General features: G+C 38.9%; 1 protein-coding gene across 11 annotated transcripts in view; it reads right to left on the bottom strand.

Moving 5' to 3' along the window:
• The window catches only part of TNRC6B (trinucleotide repeat containing adaptor 6B), a 272,807-nt gene that overhangs the window by 173,321 nt on the left and 79,887 nt on the right, over positions 1-19,599 (bottom strand). For 9 of the 11 annotated variants that reach the window (XM_056798993.1, XM_056798978.1, XM_056798992.1 and 6 more), the window contains one exon: positions 16,882-16,949. The exons of the other annotated variants lie outside the window; for them this stretch is intronic. In XM_056798993.1, the coding sequence (XP_056654971.1) occupies positions 16,882-16,949 (68 nt within the window). The remainder of the gene's footprint in view (positions 1-16,881; positions 16,950-19,599) is intronic. 11 annotated transcript variants of the gene reach the window in all.

The following is a 19,599-nucleotide window of genomic DNA, read 5'->3' as shown; positions in this document are numbered from 1 at the left end:
AATGATAAAAATTTGATCAAAAGAATTATTATTTCTAATTTCTGCCCTGAAGAACAAAGTTAAAGTCTAAATTGGATAAATATGAAATAAGACAAACAGAGAAGGGTCAAATACACCTTTAGCTTGGAGCAGTAAGGCACAGGAACACAATTAAGTGCTTCTTGTAATCTAAGTTTCCTCTTCTGTAGGAGAAGAGGACTGGACTAGGGGCCCCTTCCCTGTATTAAAATAGGGGAATCTAGGATTGGAGATGGGCCTAAAGGAAAGAGAGATCAGGAAGAAACAGAATGGCTTAAAACTTGAAGATACAACAAAAGAAGCAAAAATTAACTAAAGTGTTATATTGTTCTATTTATAAAAGATGCCCCCTCCTTTTATTTACTTATTTGTTTACATACTGTTGGGGGAAGCTAGATAGCACAATAGATAGAGCATCAGGCCTGGAGTCAGGAAGATTCATCTTCCTGATTTCAAATCTGGTCTCAAACACTTACTATGTGACCCTGGGCAAGTCACTTCACCCTCCTTGCCCCGCCCATTTCCTCATCTATAAAATGAGTAGAAGGAGAAGGCAGTACTCCAGTGTCTTTACCAAGAAAACCCCAAATGGGTCATGAAGAGTTGGACAAAACAGAAATGACTGAACAACAGCTACATGTTTTAATCTTCCAGGGGATCTTGGCAGGCAGGAACTATTGAATTTCTGCCTTTGAAAACATGTAAACTAGCCCAGTCTTGGAACTTAATGTTTGTTGAAATGAACTGGATTAAGTGAGTGGTACAGGCTTCCCTGAAAGGAATCTCAGAGGAAGCAGGAGGTAAGTTGGGCCTTGCCAAGCTAGAGAGGATCTGGGTAGACAAGAGAGATGCAGAGAGGTCAGTTTAGGCAAGTGGAATAGTCTATGTCGAAAAATAAGAAACGAGCCCTGCATCTTTAATGAGCAAACAAGGCTGGAGCCAACAACCCAGTCAGGTGCAGCCTCTTCCACAAGCCCTCATCATCTGTTACTACTTAATGAATCACACGCAGAAAGTCTATTAAAGAGAATGGGGTAGTGAGGGATGGAGAACCAGACTGCCAGTCAGGATCAGGAGGATTGTCTGAGCATATTCCTTCCCTCCTCTAGGGTACAGTATCTTCATTTATAAAGGAAGTAGTTGGAGTGGATGACCTCAAAAGTCCCTCCTTGTTCAAGGGCCTGGATCCTCAAGAATATTCTTCCCCTGATGATGCTAGGGGACTTTGGCCCATAGCCTGTCCTGCCTTGTCTTAAGAGTTCCTGGACTATGTACATGTTACCCCTTATAGCACACTTTCATCTACCAAGATCAGTATCCACTTCTTATGGATACCCATTCATGTGTGGTGCTTCCCTACAGTCCCTTGTGCACAGGAAATATGATTTCTGACTTTGGGCATGAGATAAAATGTTCGAACCTGGAATAGGATGAATACCATAAGATGTAGCCAGTTCCTTAACAAAGCAGCTAGATGACATTGGGCCTGGAGTCAGGAACATCCAAGTTCAAATTCAACCTCAAATACTGGGCAAGTCACTTAACCCTGTTGCCTTACAGATAATAATAGCACCTGTCTCTCTGGGTTGTTGTGAGGTTAAAATGAGGTAATTAATTTTGTAAAGCATTTAGCACACAGTCTAGCATCTAGTGGGTACTTTATAAATGATATCTATTATTATTATTTTTGGGGTCATTATTATTATTTGGGGCAGCTGAGTAACACAGTGGATAGAGTGCTGGGCCAGGAATCAGGAAGACTTCCTTACTTTGTGAGTTAAAATCTGGCCTCAGATTCACACATGCTGTGTAACCTTGGGCAAGTCATGTAACTATTTGCTTCAGTTTCCTCATCTGTCAAATGAGGTGGAAATGGCAAACCACTCTGGCGTCTTTGCCAAGAAAACACTAAATGGGGTCTTGGTTAGACGGGACTAAATATCAATAAATTATTATTTGTATTATTATTAACACTAATGGTGTATATCTTCTATGTATGATTTAAATGTTGTAAGTCTCCCCCTTTTAGAACAAAGGTTCCTAAAAGGTAGGGCCTGTTTGTGCCTTTCTTTATATGCCCATACCTTATGAGTCCTTCATAAATGCTTGTGGACTGTACTACATCGGGGAAACTTCATATGACTTTCAAACATCTTAAGCTGGGTCCCACAGAAACCCCAAGCTGCTCAGACTGCCTCAGTGATATTGGACAGCTACAAATTCCAGAACACCACAAAGTCCAAAGAACCAAAACTGCAAAGGCCTCAAGGGCTATTCAGCAGAGATGAATGGGAGGCTGTATGGGCAAAGGAATCTGAGACCTGGCACAGCTAATGATCAACTGTGTGCTCTTGGGAGATGGTTCACCCCACTAACTCTCAGGGTCTCAGATTTAAATCCTCTTCAATAAAGGAGTTTAGATTAGGAGATCTCAATGGTCCCTTCCAGCTCTGGGTCTAAAGTCCTATGATTGAGAAGTAGGCTGCAGCAAATTAATGACCAAGGAGGATTTGGGCACAAATATAAAGGAATATAGTACCTAGGAAATGTATTATCTGAAAGGAAGGAGAGTCAATTAGTAAGAAGAACAAGGGATTAAGGCCTTCTTGCCATAGCTAAGGCATTAACCATCTCTGAGGATCAGAATGGAGGTTCTAAGCTAAATGAGCACAAGGCCAAGTCAGAAGCCAAGGCCCTCAGGGAACAGTAGATCTGAAGAAGGTGATGGGGATTTCACTGGACAGATCCTCTAGGAAGAATTCCTGGGAGGATGAAGCAAACATCCCAGGAGATATAAAAGGGCACCTCAATGAGATCCAGCTGCTGGTGGGGGAATGAGGCAGGCCAAGGAACAAAGGGAAGATGCTGGCCTTGAATCATTTAAATGGGTGGGGTTATTCTTTGGGTTTGGTTTTGCTGTAATTTTTATGTTGTTATTTAAGGTAGGAAGAACATTATCAAAGCATAATTGTATCACAGTCAGAGTTACCTTGATTAGTACCTCAACTCCCAAACAAGTCTGTTCTCAGGCCCAGCATGTGGACATCAAGATTGGGCAGCAAAGGACTGATGGATCAGTGGGATTCTTCCTTCTGACTCATCCCAGTAAAACTTTTGGGAGTTGATTCCAGGGGGTTTCCAGAAAGGTCTCCTATTCAAATTCTGACCAGATCCTTAACAGGTAGTGGAATCAGACAAGATCATAGCTTTAGGGGATAGAACTGTAGACAAAACTATATCACTAATAGTGTAAACAATCCCTTCAAAGAAGCATTTCACCCAAAGGACTCACTTACCTCAGGAATTAAGATTTGTTTTGTAAAGAGAGATTGTTAGGCCTGGGAACCAGGAAGACCTGAGAGTTCAAGTGCCTGACACCTATCAGCTAGTTAACTGTGGGAAAGTCTTTTAACCTTTCTAAGGACTCCAAGTAACAATTTACCACAATAATGCAGAGGGGAGGAGCCATCTGGCCAGCCAGCTGAGGAAGAAGGAGTTTCCTCTACTAAGGAAGTCCCTATTCCTAACTTTGTAAATGATGACTGCTTTGGCAAGAGAAGCAAAAGCTATTAAGAAAATGAACTTTTACAAAATCCTAAAGAAAAGCAAGCCAAAAGGAAACCAACTTCATCAGAGAAATGAAAGTTACCAGGGATCCAAGTATGAGAAACAAACAAATACAAAGCCTCTGCCCTTAGTATAGGAGGGGAAGAAAAGCCCATAGGGACGCAGGCAAGCCTAACAGAAGGTGGCTGAGTCCCAGAAGAAGGCAGGGCCAGGTGCTCTAGGAATGGTAAAGAGGAGAATGAAGGAACTCAATTCATCTTGGAACTAGCAAAGCTGAGATTTAGTTTCAAAATCATTCATTCACACAAGGGCTCTTCCCAGCTAACATTTATCTCCAAAGGAATGTGTGCAAGAACAAAATCTGATGGAAAGAAAGAAAAAAACATATCTTTGAAAAACCTATGAGCTGGATTTTTGGTAAATAGGGTGAAGCGATTTGTCAGGTCCACCTTCTTGAAGGCTGCATTGATTCTTACACTATCATCTGAGTTATATACATGCCATGTGATTAAAGCTATAGATTTTAATGAAGTAATTAGATGGTAATAAATTGGGCTTGCTTGATTCTCTGTGGTAGCTCTTACAGAGGAGTGATCAGAAAATAATTACTAAAGAATAATATATCAAACAATATGAAAATAAGAATTCCAAAATAATAGTTGACTTATTTGTATTTAACATGAAACATAATTTGGACTGTCAGAAGGATTTTTCAGAAGCACAGAGGCAGCCTTTTATCTCATCCCCCAAACCTTCCATCACACATGGGCCATGATTCAGCAACATTAATGACAAATGTCAAATATGGCATAAATCTATGAATGCTATTTTAAAAGTAAATTCTTTTTTTTTTTTTTAAATATATTTTATTTGATCATTTCCAAGCATTATTCGTTAAAGACATAGATCATTTTCTTTTCCTCCCCCCCACCCCCCCTAGCCGACGCGTAAGTCCACTGGGCATTAGATGTTTTCTTGATTTGAACCCATTGCTTTGTTGATAGTATTTGCATTAGAGTGTTCATTTAAAGTCTATCCTCTGTCATGTCCCCTCAACCTCTGTATTCAGGCAGTTGCTTTTTCTCGGTGTTTCCACTCCCATAGTTTATCCTTTGCTTATGAATGGTGTTTTTTTTCTCCTGGATCCCTGAAAGTTGTTCAGGGACATTACACCGCCCCTAATGGAGAAGTCCATTACGTTCGATTATACCACAGTGTATTAGTCTCTGTGTACAATGTTCTCCTGGTTCTGCTCCTCTCACTCTGCATCACTTCCTGGAGGTTGTTCCAGTCTCCATGGAACTTCTCCACTTTATTATTCCTTTTAGCACAATAGTACTCCATCACCAACATATACCACAGTTTGTTCAGCCATTCCCCAATTGATGGGCATCCCCTCGTTTTCCAGTTTTGGGCCACCACAAAGAGCGCAGCTATGAATATTTTTGTACAAGTCTTTGTGTCCATTATCTCTTTGGGGTACAGACCCAGCAGTGCTATGGCTGGGTCAAAGGGTAGATATTCTTTTGTCACCCTTTGGGCATAGTTCCAAATTGCCCTCCAGAATGGTTGGATCAGTTCACAACTCCACCAGCAATGAATTAATGTCCCTACTTTGCCACATCCCCTCCAGCATTCATTACTTTCCTTTGCTGTTATGTTAGCCAATCTGCTAGGTGTGAGGTGATACCTCAGAGTTGTTTTGATTTGCATCTCTCTGATTATAAGAGATGTAGAACACTTCTTCATGTGCTTGTTAATAGTTTTGATTTCTTTATCTGAGAACTGCCTATCCATTTCCCTTGCCCATTTATCAATTGGAGAATGGCTTGATTTTTTGTACAATTGATTTAGCTCATTATAAATATGAGTAATTAAACCTTTGTCAGAGGTTTCTATGAAGATTTTTTCCCAATTTGTTGTTTCCCTTCTGATTTTAGTTATATTGGTTTTGTTTGTACAAAAGCTTTTTAGTTTGATGTAGTCAAAATTATTTATTTTACATTTTGTGATTCTTTCTATATCTTGCTTGGTTTTAAAGCCTTTCCCCTCCCAAAGGTCTGACATGTATACTATTCTGTGTTTACCCAATTTACTTATGGTTTCCTTCTTTATGTTTAAGTCACTCACCCATTTTGAATTTATCTTGGTGTAGGGTGTGAGGTGTTGATCTATTCCTAGTCTCTCCCACACTGTCTTCCAATTTTCCCAGCAGTTTTTATCGAATAGTGGATTTTTGTCCCAAAAGCTGGGATCTTTGGGTTTATCGTATACTGTCTTGCTGAGGTCGCTTTCCCCCAGTCTATTCCACTGATCTTCCTTTCTGTTTCTTAGCCAGTACCAAATTGTTTTGATGACTGCTGCTTTGTAATATAGTTTGAGGTCTGGGACTGCAAGGCCCCCATCATATGTGTTTTTTTTCATTATTTCCCTGGATATCCTTGATCTTTTGTTCTTCCAAATGAACTTTGTTATGGTTTTTTCTAAATCAGTGAAGAAGTATTTTGGTAGTTCAATGGGTATGGCACTAAATAGATAAATAAGTTTGGGTAGGATGGTCATTTTTATTATATTGGCTCGTCCTATCCATGAGCAGTTAATGTCTTTCCAATTGTTCAAGTCTAGTTTTAGTTGTGTGGCGAGTGTTTTGTAGTTGTGTTCATATAGTTCCTGTGTTTGTCTTGGGAGATAGATTCCTAGGTATTTTATTTTGTCTAAGGTGATTTTGAATGGGATTTCTCTTTCTAGTTCTTGCTGCTGAGCTGTGTTGGAGATATATAGAAAAGCTGATGATTTATGTGGGTTTATTTTGTATCCTGCAACTTTGCTAAAGTTGTTGATTATTTCAATTAGCTTTTTGGTTGAATCTCTAGGATTCTTTAAGTAGACCATCATGTCATCCGCAAAGAGTGATAACTTGGTCTCCTCCTTGCCTATTCTGATGCCTTCAATTTCTTTATCTTCTCTAATTGCTACTGCTAGTGTTTCTAGTACAATGTCAAATAGTAGAGGTGATAATGGGCATCCTTGTTTCACTCCTGATCTTATTGGGAATGCATCTAGTTTATCCCCATTGCAGATGATATTAGCTGTTGGTTTTAGATATATACTGTTTATTATTTTTAGGAATGACCCTTCTATTCCTATGCTTTCTAGTGTTTTTAATAGGAATGGGTGTTGTATTTTATCAAAGGCTTTTTCTGCATCTATTGAGATAATCATGTGGTTCTTGCTAGTTTGCTTGTTGATGTGGTCAATTATGTGGATGGTTTTCCTAATGTTGAACCAGCCCTGCGTCCCTGGTATGAATCCTACTTGATCATGGTGAATGATCCTTCTGATCACTTGCTGGAGTCTTTTTGCTAGTTTAAAAGTAAATTCTTTTGTAAGGGTGCTTCCTAAACGCATGGCAACTGGATCTGGTAATGAACCTTGCTTCTACTGTACTAGGCATAACAAGTATAAAGAGAACAGTAGTCATTCATTCAAGAATTCCCAAAGGCCTCAATGCACAGCAGGCACTGATCAGCAAACATACACATGCACCAGTACTTACCCCTTGTCTTAAATAATGAACACATTTTGATAACCCTGGACAAGTTACTTATTTCAGCTTTTTGATCAACAAACTGATCTTAGAAAATGTTGGTCTAATGAGTTGGAATGACTAGAGAAGTTTACCAAGACCGTTAGCAGGAGATCCAGCTCTCAGTAACTGGTGTTCAGGCTCAGGCCACTCTCTTTAGGATCTTAATAGCCATAAAGAATATTAGTTTGGGGATTATAATCACTACCTAACACTAATGGGTGCAGGTGCACTCCTAGGGATCGGTGGTACTGGAGGAAGAAATGGGAATAACTTAAATATTTCCTATATCTCCTTCAGTTCTAATAGGTCTCAATTTTCCTTTTGTCAACCTTGCTTAAAATTCCATTAATTCAATCAGATCATCATTCAGGCAAGATTTTAAGTACATATGACGGGATACAAACAAAATAGGGATTTACGCTATATGTCATTTATTTATTTATTTATTTGTTTATTAGGGGGCAATTTCAAACATTATTCCTTGGTTACAAAAATCATATTCTATTCCTCCCTCCCCTCTCCCTGCCCTTCCCATAGCTGACCCACAATTCCACTGGGTATTACATGTGTCCTTGACCAGAACCTATTTTCATGTTGTTGGTGTTTGCACTAGGATGATCATTTAGAGTCTATATCCCCAATCATAACCCCCTCGACCCATGTAATCAAGCAGTTGTTTTTCTTCTGTGTTTCTACTCCCACAGTTCTTTCTCTGGATGTGGATAGTGTTCTTTCTCATAGATTCCTCTGGGTTGTTCAGGATCACTGCATTGCCAGTAATGGAGAAGTCCATTACATTCGATTGTACCACAGTGTATCAGTCTCTGTGTACAATGTTCTGGTTCTGCTCCTCTCACTCTGCATCACTTCCTGGGGGTCATTCCAGTTCATATGGAATTCCTCCACTTTATTATTTCTTTGAGTACAATAGTATTCCATCACCAACATATACCACAATTTGTTCAGCCATTTCCCAATTCAAGGGCATCCCCTCATTTTCCAATTTTTTTGCCATGACAAATAGCACAGTTATGAATATTCTTGTACAAGTCCTTTCCCTTATTATCTCTTTGGGGTACAAACCCAGCAGTGCTATGGCTGGATCAAAGGGCAGACAGTCTTTTCGTGCCCTTTGGGCATAGTTCCAAATTGCCCTCCAGAATGGTTAGATCAATTCATAATTCCACCAGCAATGAATTAATGTCTTGACTTTGTCACATCCCCTCCAGCATTCATTACTTTCCTTTGCTGTCTTGTTAGCCAATCTGTTAGGTGTGAGGTGATACCTCAGAATTGTTTTGATTTGCATCTCTCTGATTATAAGAGATTTAGAACACTTTTTTATGTGCTTATTAATAGTTTTGATTTCTTTGACTGAAAATTGCCTATTCAGGTCCCTTGCCCATTTATCAATTGGAGAATGGCTTGATTTTTTGTACAATAGATTTAGCTCTTTGTAAATTTGAGTAATTAGAACTTTATAAGAGGTTTTTGTTATTAAGATTATTTCCCAGTTGGTTACTTCCCTTCTAATTTTGGTTACATTGGTTTTGTTTATACAAAACTTTTAAATTTAATGTAATCAAAATGATTTTATTTTACATTTTGTGATTTTTTCTAAGTCTTGCTTAGTTTTAAAATCTTTCCCAAAGGTCTAACATGTATACTAATCTGAGTTCACCTAATTTACTTATAATTTCCTTCTTTATATTCAGGTCATTCACCCATTCTGAGTTTATCTTGGTGTAAGGTGTGAGATGTTGATCCAAAGCTAATCTCTCCCATACTGTCTTCCAATTTTCCCAGCAGTTTTTATCAAATAGTGGATTTTGGTCCTAAAAGCTGGGATCTTTGGGCTTATCATAGACTGTCTTGCTGAGGTCACTAACCCCAAGTCTATTCCACTGATCCTCCTTTCTGTCTCTTAGCCAGTACCATATTGTTTTGATGATCATTGCTTTACAGTATAGTTTGAGATCTGGTAGTGCAAGGCCACCTTCCTTTGCATTTTTTTTCATTATTTCCCTGGATATCCTTGATCTTCTGTTCTTCCAAATGAACTTTGTTATGTTTTTTTCTAATTCAGTAAAAAAATTTTTGGTAGTTCTATGGGTAGTAAATAAGTTTGGGTAGAATGGTCATTTTTATTACAATAGCTTGTCCTACCCATGAGCAGTTAATGTTTTTCTGATTGTTTAGATCTAGTTTTAATTGTGTGGAAAGTGTTTTGTAGTTGTGTTCATATAGTTCCGGTGTTTATCTTGGCAAATAGATTCCCAAGAATTTTATATTGTCTCGGGTGACTTTAAATGGAATTTCTATTTCTAATTCTTGCTGCTGAGATGTGTTGGAGATTTATAGAAATGCTGATGACTTATGTGGGTTTATTTTGTATCCTTCAACTTTGCTAAAGTTATTGATTATTTCCCCTAGCTTTTTAGTTGATTCTCTAGGACTCTTTAAGTAGACCATCATATGATCCCCAAAGCTTGGTCTCTTCATTGCCAATTTTAATACCTTCAATTTCTTTTTCTTCTCTAATTGCTACTGCTAGTGTTTCTAGTACAATGTTAAATAACAGAAGTGATAATGGGCATCCTTGTTTAACTCCTGATCTTATTGGGAAGGCTTCTAGTTTATCTCCATTGCAGATGATATTTGCTGATGGTTATATATATATATATATATATATATATATATATATATATATATAGTTTATTATTTTTAGGAAAGTTCCTTCTATTCCTATACTTTCTAGTGTTTTCAATAGGAATGAGTGTTGTATTTTATCAAAGGCTTTTTCTACTTCTATTGAGATAATCATGTGGTTTTTGTTGGTTTCCTTGTTGATATGGTCAATTATGTGGATGGTTTTCCTAATATTGAACCAATTGCATTCTTGGTATAAATCAGACCTGATCACAGTGAATAAACCTTGTGATGACTTCTTGGAGTCTTTTTCCTAATATCTTATTTAAGATTTTTGCATCTATGTTCATTAAGGATATTGGTCTATAGTTTTCTTTGTCTGTTTTTGACCTGCCTAGCATTGCAATCAGTACCATATTTGTGTCATAAAAGGAACTTGGTAGAACTTCCTCTCTGCTTATTACGTCAAATAGTTTGTATAGTATTGGGATTAGCTGTTCTTTGACTTTGCTTTATTAATTCTTGCTCTTTTGCAAGAATTATTGTCTTCCAGTTGCTTGATTCTGACCTTTAACAATTGGTTTTCCTTTTCAGTTTGGTCTGACCTGTTTTTTGAGGCCTTGAGTTGTTTTTGCATTTGCTTATTTTGGTCCCTCAGATTGCTGAGTTCCTTTTGCATTATTTCCCATTTTTCCTGCCAGAAAGCTTCCATCTTTTTGATAATTTCCAATTTAAATTATTCAAGAGCTTGTGGAGAATTTCCATTTCTTTTGGAAGGTTTTGGAGCATTTGTTTGTGTTTACTCTTCTATTTCCTCTGTATTTTGTATTTTCGCTCCATAAAATGTGTCCAAAGTCACCCCCTTCTTCTTGCTTTTCTTGGTGTTGGGAGGCTGAGCACTGTTTGCCATCTCTACGGTTTTTTTTTCCCCTTTCCAGTCAGAAATTGGAGTGAGGAGGGCTGGCTCTCAGTGTATGGGTCTTATGAATCTTAAAATCTCTCAGCCTTGTGAATGTTAAAAATTCTCAGACTCTACCTTAGAACATTTGGTTAAGACCATTCCGCATTTTAAACAATGCAGGTACTTGATCAGGAATGTGAGAACTCTAACATTACTCCACCCATACTTAAGCATACTTTAGTGGAAGATAAAGTTGTAAACTCCTTACTGAACAATGAAAAGTACTTAACCCATACTTAAAGCTAAAAATCCTTAAGCTAGGTCTACTTTTAGATCTAATACAAAAGGGTGTTAAGTACCTATAAAGGTCAAATTAATCACTAAAAGGTCAGGCAACTTGCAAATTTGCAAGTGACAAGCTTAACAAAAGAGATGTGAAGTTTTAGTCTACCCAGAGAAGTTGAGAACTAAAGAAGGTGTGAATTAAGAATGGTCAGTCCTGTGTGAAAACGTCTACTGTGATTGGTAGATGTGAAAACTTAGGGGAGGTGACATAGGAGAAAATTCTCTTTAAAAGGAGGTCAGAAAGGCCTCTGAGGGGAATGCAGCCTTGGAAACTGAAGTGGAGCTTCCTGAGCTAAACTGGAGGATCTCTCTGAACACTAGAATTTTGCTTGGAAAGATCTTGTGATGAGTGGTTAAAGACTGACTGACTGATCTCTCTCTTAAGGCTTAAGCCTAGGCTGGCCTAGACTGGCCTAGCCCTTTTCTCATTATTTCCTCTTACTCTCTCTCCCTTTCATTAATTCCTTAATTTGTATTAATTAAAAATCTCTATAAAACCCAGCTGACTTGGGTATATTTAATATTTGGGAATTTTCTCATGGCAACCACTATATTTTTTATTTGAAACCATATTTTCGCAGTCACAGTTTATGCCAACCACTCTTTTGTCTGTAACAGTCTAATGATCCAAGGCTTTAGCCCCAAGCAAATTCTCCATTCTCCGCAGCTGCGCTGTCTTCCCGGGGAAGCCCAGAGTCTGCCCTCTGCTGCCTGCTGGTGTTTTGGGTGTTATTGATCTCATGTGTGGGTCTTTGGTGTTTTTGGTTAACTCCCAAGACCTGTGGGTGGCCCCTTGCTTACCTCAGGGGATCCCTTCACGCACTCATTGATTATAGTGCGCTAGTTCTGGGCGCCCGCAATCCGAGTTCCCCTTGCCCGCCTGCCAGGGTTTCAGGTTTTACTACTCCCAGGGGTGGGTCCTTGGTGGTATTACTCAGGTCCCCAGACCTGGGGCTGCCCGTTGTTCAGTCCTGGGGTGACCCTCCCTCACTTGTTGATTCTGGCCAGTGCCGACTTAAACTCTGGCTCTGTCGGCATGGTGGGTGGGGGGAGAGTGGGTCAGCTTTTTGTTCCCTTATACTGTGGAAATGCCCGGAGTCCCACCTACTGTCTGCTGGGCGTCAGTATGGAGTCTCTCCATTCTTATAAGGATGGTTGTTTTTGTTTTGGGGGGGTTCTTTTGAGGTCATCTGTGTCGTTGGATCTGAGGAGGGGAAGCCAGCCGCGTCTACTCTGCAGCCATGCTTACCCGGAAGTTCTTAGCTGTTCTTTGAATATTTGATAGAATTCACTTGTGAGTCCACCAGGCCCTGGGGATTTTTTTCTTAGGGAGTTCTTTGATGGCTTGTTCAATTTCTTTTTCTGATATGGGATTATTTAAGAATTTGATTTCTTCTTCTGTTAATCTAGGCAATTTATATTTTTGTAAATATTCATCCATATCACCTAGATTGGAATATTTATTGTCATATAACTGGGCAAAATATTTTTTAATGATTGCCTTAATTTCCTCTTCATTGGAGGTGAGCTTTCCCTTTTCATCTATGATACTATTAATTTGGTTTTCTTCTTTCCTTTTTTTTTATTATTAGATTGCCCAGTACTTTTTCTATTTTGTTTGTTTTTTCAAAATTCCAGCTTCTAGTCTTATTTATTAGTTCAATAGTTCTTCCACTTTCGATTTTATTAATTTCTCCCTTAATTTTTAGGATCTCTAATTCAGTTTTCTTCTGGGGATTTTTAATTTGTTCCCTTTCAAGTTTTTTGATTTCTCAATTACATTCCTGGGAGTTGTCTTTTGAGGATTTAGTGTAGTGGGTATTCTATGAACTCTTTCAATGTCTATTTTTCCCCCTTGTTCAAGAACATCAGGGAAGTTTTCTTAGATGATTTCTTGTAGTATGATGTCAAGATTTCTGTTTATTTCTGGCTTTTCAGGTAGACAATGATTCTCAGATTATCTCTCATTGCTCTGTTTTCCTGATCTGTCATCTCAGTGAGATATTTTATGTTTTCTTCTATTTTGTCAGTCTTTTGACTTTGCTTCATTAATTCTTGCTGTTTTGCAAGATCACTCTCTTCCAACTGCCTAATTCGGGATTTAAGGACTGGTTTTCCTTTTCAGTTTGGTCTATCCTGCTTTTTGTGGCTTCTAGCTGCTTCTCCAATTGGGAGTTCTTGTCCTTTAAATGGTTATTTTCTCATTGAACTATTTTTCACTTTTCTTGCCAGGTGGCTTACGTTTTTTTAATAAGCTCCAATTTAAATTCTTCAAGAGCTTTTGGACAATTTCCATTTTGGGGGGGAAGGTTTTGGTGCATTTATTTGAATTTCCTCTGTAGCCTGGATTTTTCCTCTGTAAAAATTTTCCAGTGTCAACCGCTTCTTCTTGTTTTTCTTGGTCTCCAGAGGAGATTGTTGTTCCTGGGCATTATTTGCCATCACTGTGAAGATTTTTCCTTCCCTTTTTAGTCAGAAATCTGAGTGAGATGGGCAGACTCTCTGTGTATGGAGTTAAGGAGCAAGGATTTTGCCTGAGGCAAGCTCTCAAATCTCCACAGCTTCTGCTGTTTGCTGCTCCTTTCTTTGTGCTATCTTCCCGCGAGCGCCCATGGTCTGTGCTCTTCAGTCTGTTGGGGTTTCAGGTCTAGATGCTCTCAGGGGTAGGTCTTTGGTGGTCTTAGTCAGCTGCCAAGGACCTAGAGGTGCCCCTCATTCACTCATTGATTCTGGCATGCGCTGGCTCTAAATCTGACTCCATAGGTGGGTGGGGGAGGGTAGATCAGCTTGCGTTTTAGTGAGAGCCTTTTCACACCCTTATAGTGTGGCAATGCCCAAATCTCATGTACCTTCAATGCTGCGCCCTACTGTAGAGTCCCTTTGTTCATATGAATTTGGGTTTTTTGGTCTTTTGAGGTAGTCTATATCAGTAGGTGGGGTGTATGGGGTGCTCAGGGAGGAGTAATATCTTTAGTATGGAGGGCTTGTCGTGCCCTTTTAGGGCAGCTCTCTAGCCTCTGATCCTCACCTGACCCCCAGCTCTCACTTGTGGCTCCTAGTAGCTGCTAGCATGTGGCAGCGGCCACACCCCGGGCAACAGCTTCAACAGGCCGGCTAAACCTTATGAGGGTAGCCATCAGGTCGTTGTCGACCCCTGGTGAACTAGGGCTTTGCTCACCCAGCATGTGAACACTGTTTCGGAGGAACAGGCGGAAGAAACCAACAAGAAGGTTCAACCGCTGAGATGGTGATACAGCAAGGCACTGTGGAGTGCTTAGAGAGTGTTGGAGCACAAAAGACAACACGGCCATCCAATGAAGCTGAGGAAGTCTCCAGGTGTAGCGACTTTTCATGCCAATGGACCCAGACTTCCAATGCTGAGAGAGTGGGACCGTCTCTGTGCATTGACTTTTCCACTTAAATCTTCACGCACAAGTGTCTTTGTGCACAAAAATGCACAAAGACAATTGTCATCCTTGGTTACCGAGAGACTACTACTATATCAGTAGGTGCTGAGGCGAGGAAGAGTCCTGTGTCTAGACTGCTGCCATGTTTACCTGGAAGTACTCTCTATATATGTCATTTAGAAAACCGTACTTGGTTAAAAAATCAAATCAGCTGTAAAAAGATCCAGGTTTCTACTCTCAAGAAGACCAGTCCATGAAAATCCACTATTTGACAAAAACTGCTGGAAAACTGGAAAACAGTATGGGAGAGATTAGGTTTCGATCAGCATCTCACACCCTACACCAAGATAAACTCAGAATGGGTGAATGGCTTGAATATAAAGAAGGAAACTATAAGTAAGTTAGGTGAACATAGAATAGTACACCTTTCAGATCTATGGGAAAGGAAAGATTTTAAGACCAAGCAAGAGTTAGAAAATATTACAAAATGTAAAATAAATAATTTAGATGACATAAAATTAAAAAGGTTTTGTACAAACGAAACCAATGCAATCAAAATTAGAAGGGAAGCAACAAACTGGGAAAAAATCTTTATAACAAAAACCTCTGACAAAAGTCTAATCACTCAAATTTATAAGGCGCTAAATCAATTGTACAAAAAATCAAGCCATTCTCCAATTGATAAATGGGCAAGGGACATGAATTTTCCAATAAAGAATTCAACACTATAAATAAGCACATGAAAATGTGTTCTAAATCTCTTATAATTAGAGAAATGAAAATCAAACAATGCTGAGGTACCATCTCACACCTAGCAGATTGGCCAACATGACAGCAAAGGAAGTAATGAATGCTGGAGGGGATGTGGTAAAATTTAGACATTAATTCATTGCTGGTAGAGTTGTGAATTGATCTAACCATTCTGGAGGGCAATTTGGAACTATGCTCAGTGGTGCTAAAAGACTTTCTGCCCTTTGATCCAGCCACACCACTGCTGGGTTTATACCCCAAAGAGATAATAAGGAAAAAGACTTGTACAAGAATATTCATAGCTGCACTCTTTGTGGTGGCAAAAAATTGGAAAATGGGGGGATTCCCTTCAATCGGGGAATGGCTGAACAAATTGTGGTATATGTTGGTGATGGAATACTATTGTGCTAAAAGGAATAATCAACTGGAGGAATTCCATGGAGACTGGAACAACCTCCAGGAAGTGATGCAGAGTGAGAGGAGCAGAACCAGGAGAACATTGTACACAGAGATGGATACATTGTGGTACAATTAAATGTAATGGACTTCTCTGCTAGCAGCAGTGCAATGATCCAAAACACTTCTGAGGGACTTATGAGAAAGAACACTATCCACATCCAGAGAAAGAACTGTGGGAGTAGAAAAGCAAAAGAAAAACTGTTTGATCACATGGGTCAATGGGGATATGATTGAGGATATATATTCTAAACGATCACCCTAATGGAAATATTAATAATATGGGAAAAAATAAAACCAGTCCATGGAATGAATTTTCTTTAGAAGCATTCAATACTCAACAATCCATTCTTGAGTATCAAAGAAGTCATCTTCAAAAAAACAGGACAACACTAACCTTTTTGTAGATGAGAACAATATCTCTGGAACGATTTTCAGTAAATTCTAAAAATTATGAAAAATATTCAGAATATCCATTTGAACAAAAAATAGGAGTAACTTCAGGCCTTTGAAAATAGTTTTATCTGTTCTTCATAGAAATATTATTTTGTTGTACTATAGTTTCTTACAATTGCAACTAAGAAAACTTCACCTTCTGTTACAGGAAATACACCTCTTGGTTCTCTTCTTCCTACTTCGTCTAAAACCCAGTCATTCCACTAAGACAGAAGGGATGTCAAGAATTGCATTACATGCTATATGAGAGAAATGGTACTATTTCTAATACCAATTCCTTTTGGTAAAAGTTTTATTATTGAAACAAAGCTTAGCTTCACCATATGACTAAATGGAATTGAATTTCAGGAAGTACTCTTCCAACACCTCCTAGTGTGGTCTATTTCACACAGGCATGTCTGATGAACATGGAAAACTGTTTTCTATTTCTAACAGTAATCAAAACCAAAGTTCATTGGCTCAGGTTAGAATACCCTGATCCATAAAGCCCTTGCTAAAACACAATACAAAATCTGCTTAGTCAACTGTGGGAAAAAAAAACCAAAACAAAACAACTTCACTTTCTCACTTCTCCAGGCTAGAAAGACTATAAATACGAAGACATGTATTACTTGCCATTGTAGAGCACCCACAACACAAATGCCCCACGCATCTGGCCCCACCAAACATGCCCTTAATAGATTTAACAATACCATTTCAAAAATGTGTCACAAGAGTCTTTTACAAAATAAACCATGACTCACTGTTGGCTTTCTTCACCAGGAGGCGGAGTCTTGCCATGCCCTTCCATTACCAAATCTTCATGTCCCTCCTGCCAAGGCAAGCACCACAGGTCATGTATTATCACCTCCAACAAACAGTGAGCCACTGCTTCACATTATAACTAAATTTGGTCATTTCACTGTGTAATTCCTGCAATTATAGAAACTAGAAGAAGGGATCCTAGAGATCATCTAATACAACCTTTTTCTCATTTTGTGAATGAAGAAACTGAAGCATGGAGAACATCAATGTCTAAGGGGAAATATCCTGTTAATAAAAGAGCTGGATCCAGATGGTCCAATGTTCTCTGTACCTAGAACATGTATATTCCTGATTACCTGTTCTAGATGCCAGTAAATCTTATTCCCTCAAGGTAACCTTCTTTGAGTGATCATAATTCCATGAAAAGATTGGACACATGCTTTAGAATATATCGTTGGTCATCTGTTAATAGGGCTTTGCAGAAACAAACACAATTTATTTCCCTGAAATATTTCATGAGGTAATAACAGGCACAATCCTCAATCGGGGGGGGGGGGGGGGAGAGCATCATTTGCTCTCTAGGACCGTATGATGTCAAAAGACAGTGGCTGATATTGTGCCCACCCTGACAGATAGAGTAGGCCTCCCAATCATGAAGGACTGAGTTTGAGTCTTGCTTCTGCTATATGATCTTGGGCTTCATTCAGTACCAACTTTGGAAACTCCAAGGTCTAGCTCATACATTTGATCATCCCTAGTGATTTTCAGGCAGGTGCTTCTGCATCAAGGCAATCCATTTTACAATCCATTTGCTCCTTCTGTGTATCTCTTCATTGTCATTTGGGTCAGCAGGAACTGACTATTGAGAAATCATGGGGCCACAATATCACAGGGAAGTCATTTGTGTATAGAAAAAAACAGATGGGTCTGTAACAGGAGGCCATCTAAATTTTTAAGAGAACCATGAAGTCTTCCAAATGCAACTGACCCTGCTCTCTTCCTTCTATCTTTCTTTCTTCTAGGACCTTTCTATCATTTCCTCCTATTTTTTGCTGTAGCTGTATGGAAATGTTGGTGAATTCTGTGTTTCTTTTGAATCTGTAGTGCTTGTTCCAAGTATATGCAGATGTTATTAATTCATCCTCCTGCATGCCATAGTTTGAACTCTAGACTCAAGAGGAGCTGATTGTACATCAGTGACCCAAGAGGCCTGAATTAAACAGCCTTAGAATTATTTCCATATTTATGATCCTGCTGGTGATTTCTTTCTAGTTACCAGTAAAGAAGCTCTATAACATCATGGGGCAGGAAACCTGAGAGAAGACCAGAGCCCTGGCTAAATAAGGTGGTTTCTGGGCCCTTTTAGACTCCTTATTTTGAAAACTACTTTGATTATCACCATTTTCTACAAAAGTTCCACCCAAACCATCTTTGCCTTTTTCCATTTCTCATTACTAACAGTTCCATTCAATAGGTTAGGATAAAGCTACTACAAGTGGTCAGTGTATTTTCATTTGTTCTTCCTTCTAATCAATGTGGGGCTGATTTATACTGGCCAGTAGTTTGCACAGACAGATGGCTGATTCTTCTAGGATTTCTGCCTCAATAACCACTATGTTCTTTCTTGCCCATGACAGTCAAAACTCCCTGTTTTCAGGGATATCTGAACCTGGCCAACACCTTGGTCTCACTCCCTCATGGAAGAGAAGTCTGCCTGACCTGGAGGACAAAGCTTCTATGTCATCCACAAGTCCTCAGTTCTCTTTTCTCTCTCAAATTTGAAACTTATCTCTCCTCAGATTTTGTCCTGGTCCCCATGTTCGTGTGGACAAGTGTGCTCTGCGTAGGTTCAGAGGACTGTCAACTTCTGACCAAAAACATAACAACAATGTATACTTTAAGTCTTTACAGACATGTGAGCCACCCAACAACCCTGCAAAATTCAAGGGGATACCATAAGGTTTACCAACTCCATTTTGTGGTTGAGGAAGCAGACTCAGAGAAATTTAGTAACCAAGGTAGCCCTTGGTTACCCAGATAAGAAGTGTCAGAACAAGGAGTCCTTCCTCCCTAATTTATGGATTTATCAATCACCAGGCTCCTGTTTCCAGGTGTTTCTGTTTCTTGTTGATTTACTTTTCTGTTCTTACTAGCTCTAGGGTTGGGTGACTGTATAATAGTGTTGAAGGTCTGGTAATCATGGGCACGACTCTTCATGCTTTTTCCACTATTCTTGTGAGATGACTTACTATAGATTGAAATTGAATTGGTAATTCACAATTACCAAATGTGAATTCTGTAGTCATGTCTAGTTCTAAAAAGAATTCTTCAAGGAATTTAATTGGTATAGCATTAAATTTGCTAGTTAATTTATCATATTGTCATTTTCATATGTTGGCATAACCCAAGCATAATCTGTAAATCGGCAATTCCTTATTGCTTTTATTCCCATAAAGAGAGCTTTATAGTTGCATTTCTATAAATCTTTTAAGTGTCTTTGTAGGTTAACTAACAAATATGTATTTTTGTAGTAATTTTGAATGAGAATCAGAAAAATCATACTTTGTGACACAACAATAATGCTACTAGGTTTTTACTTCAAGGAGATCAAAGAAAAGGACCCAAATGTACAAGGATATTTAGAATTCATTTTTGTGGCAGCAAAAAACTGGAAACTGACGGGGGGGTGTCAAGAAAGGATGAACAAATTATGGTAT

The sequence above is a fragment of the Monodelphis domestica genome, chromosome 5 (assembly GCF_027887165.1).
Source record: "Monodelphis domestica isolate mMonDom1 chromosome 5, mMonDom1.pri, whole genome shotgun sequence".
Taxonomy (NCBI): Eukaryota; Metazoa; Chordata; class Mammalia; order Didelphimorphia; family Didelphidae; genus Monodelphis; species Monodelphis domestica.
Note: the sequence above shows the minus strand (reverse complement) of the source record. Positions and strands in the feature narration are given on the sequence as shown.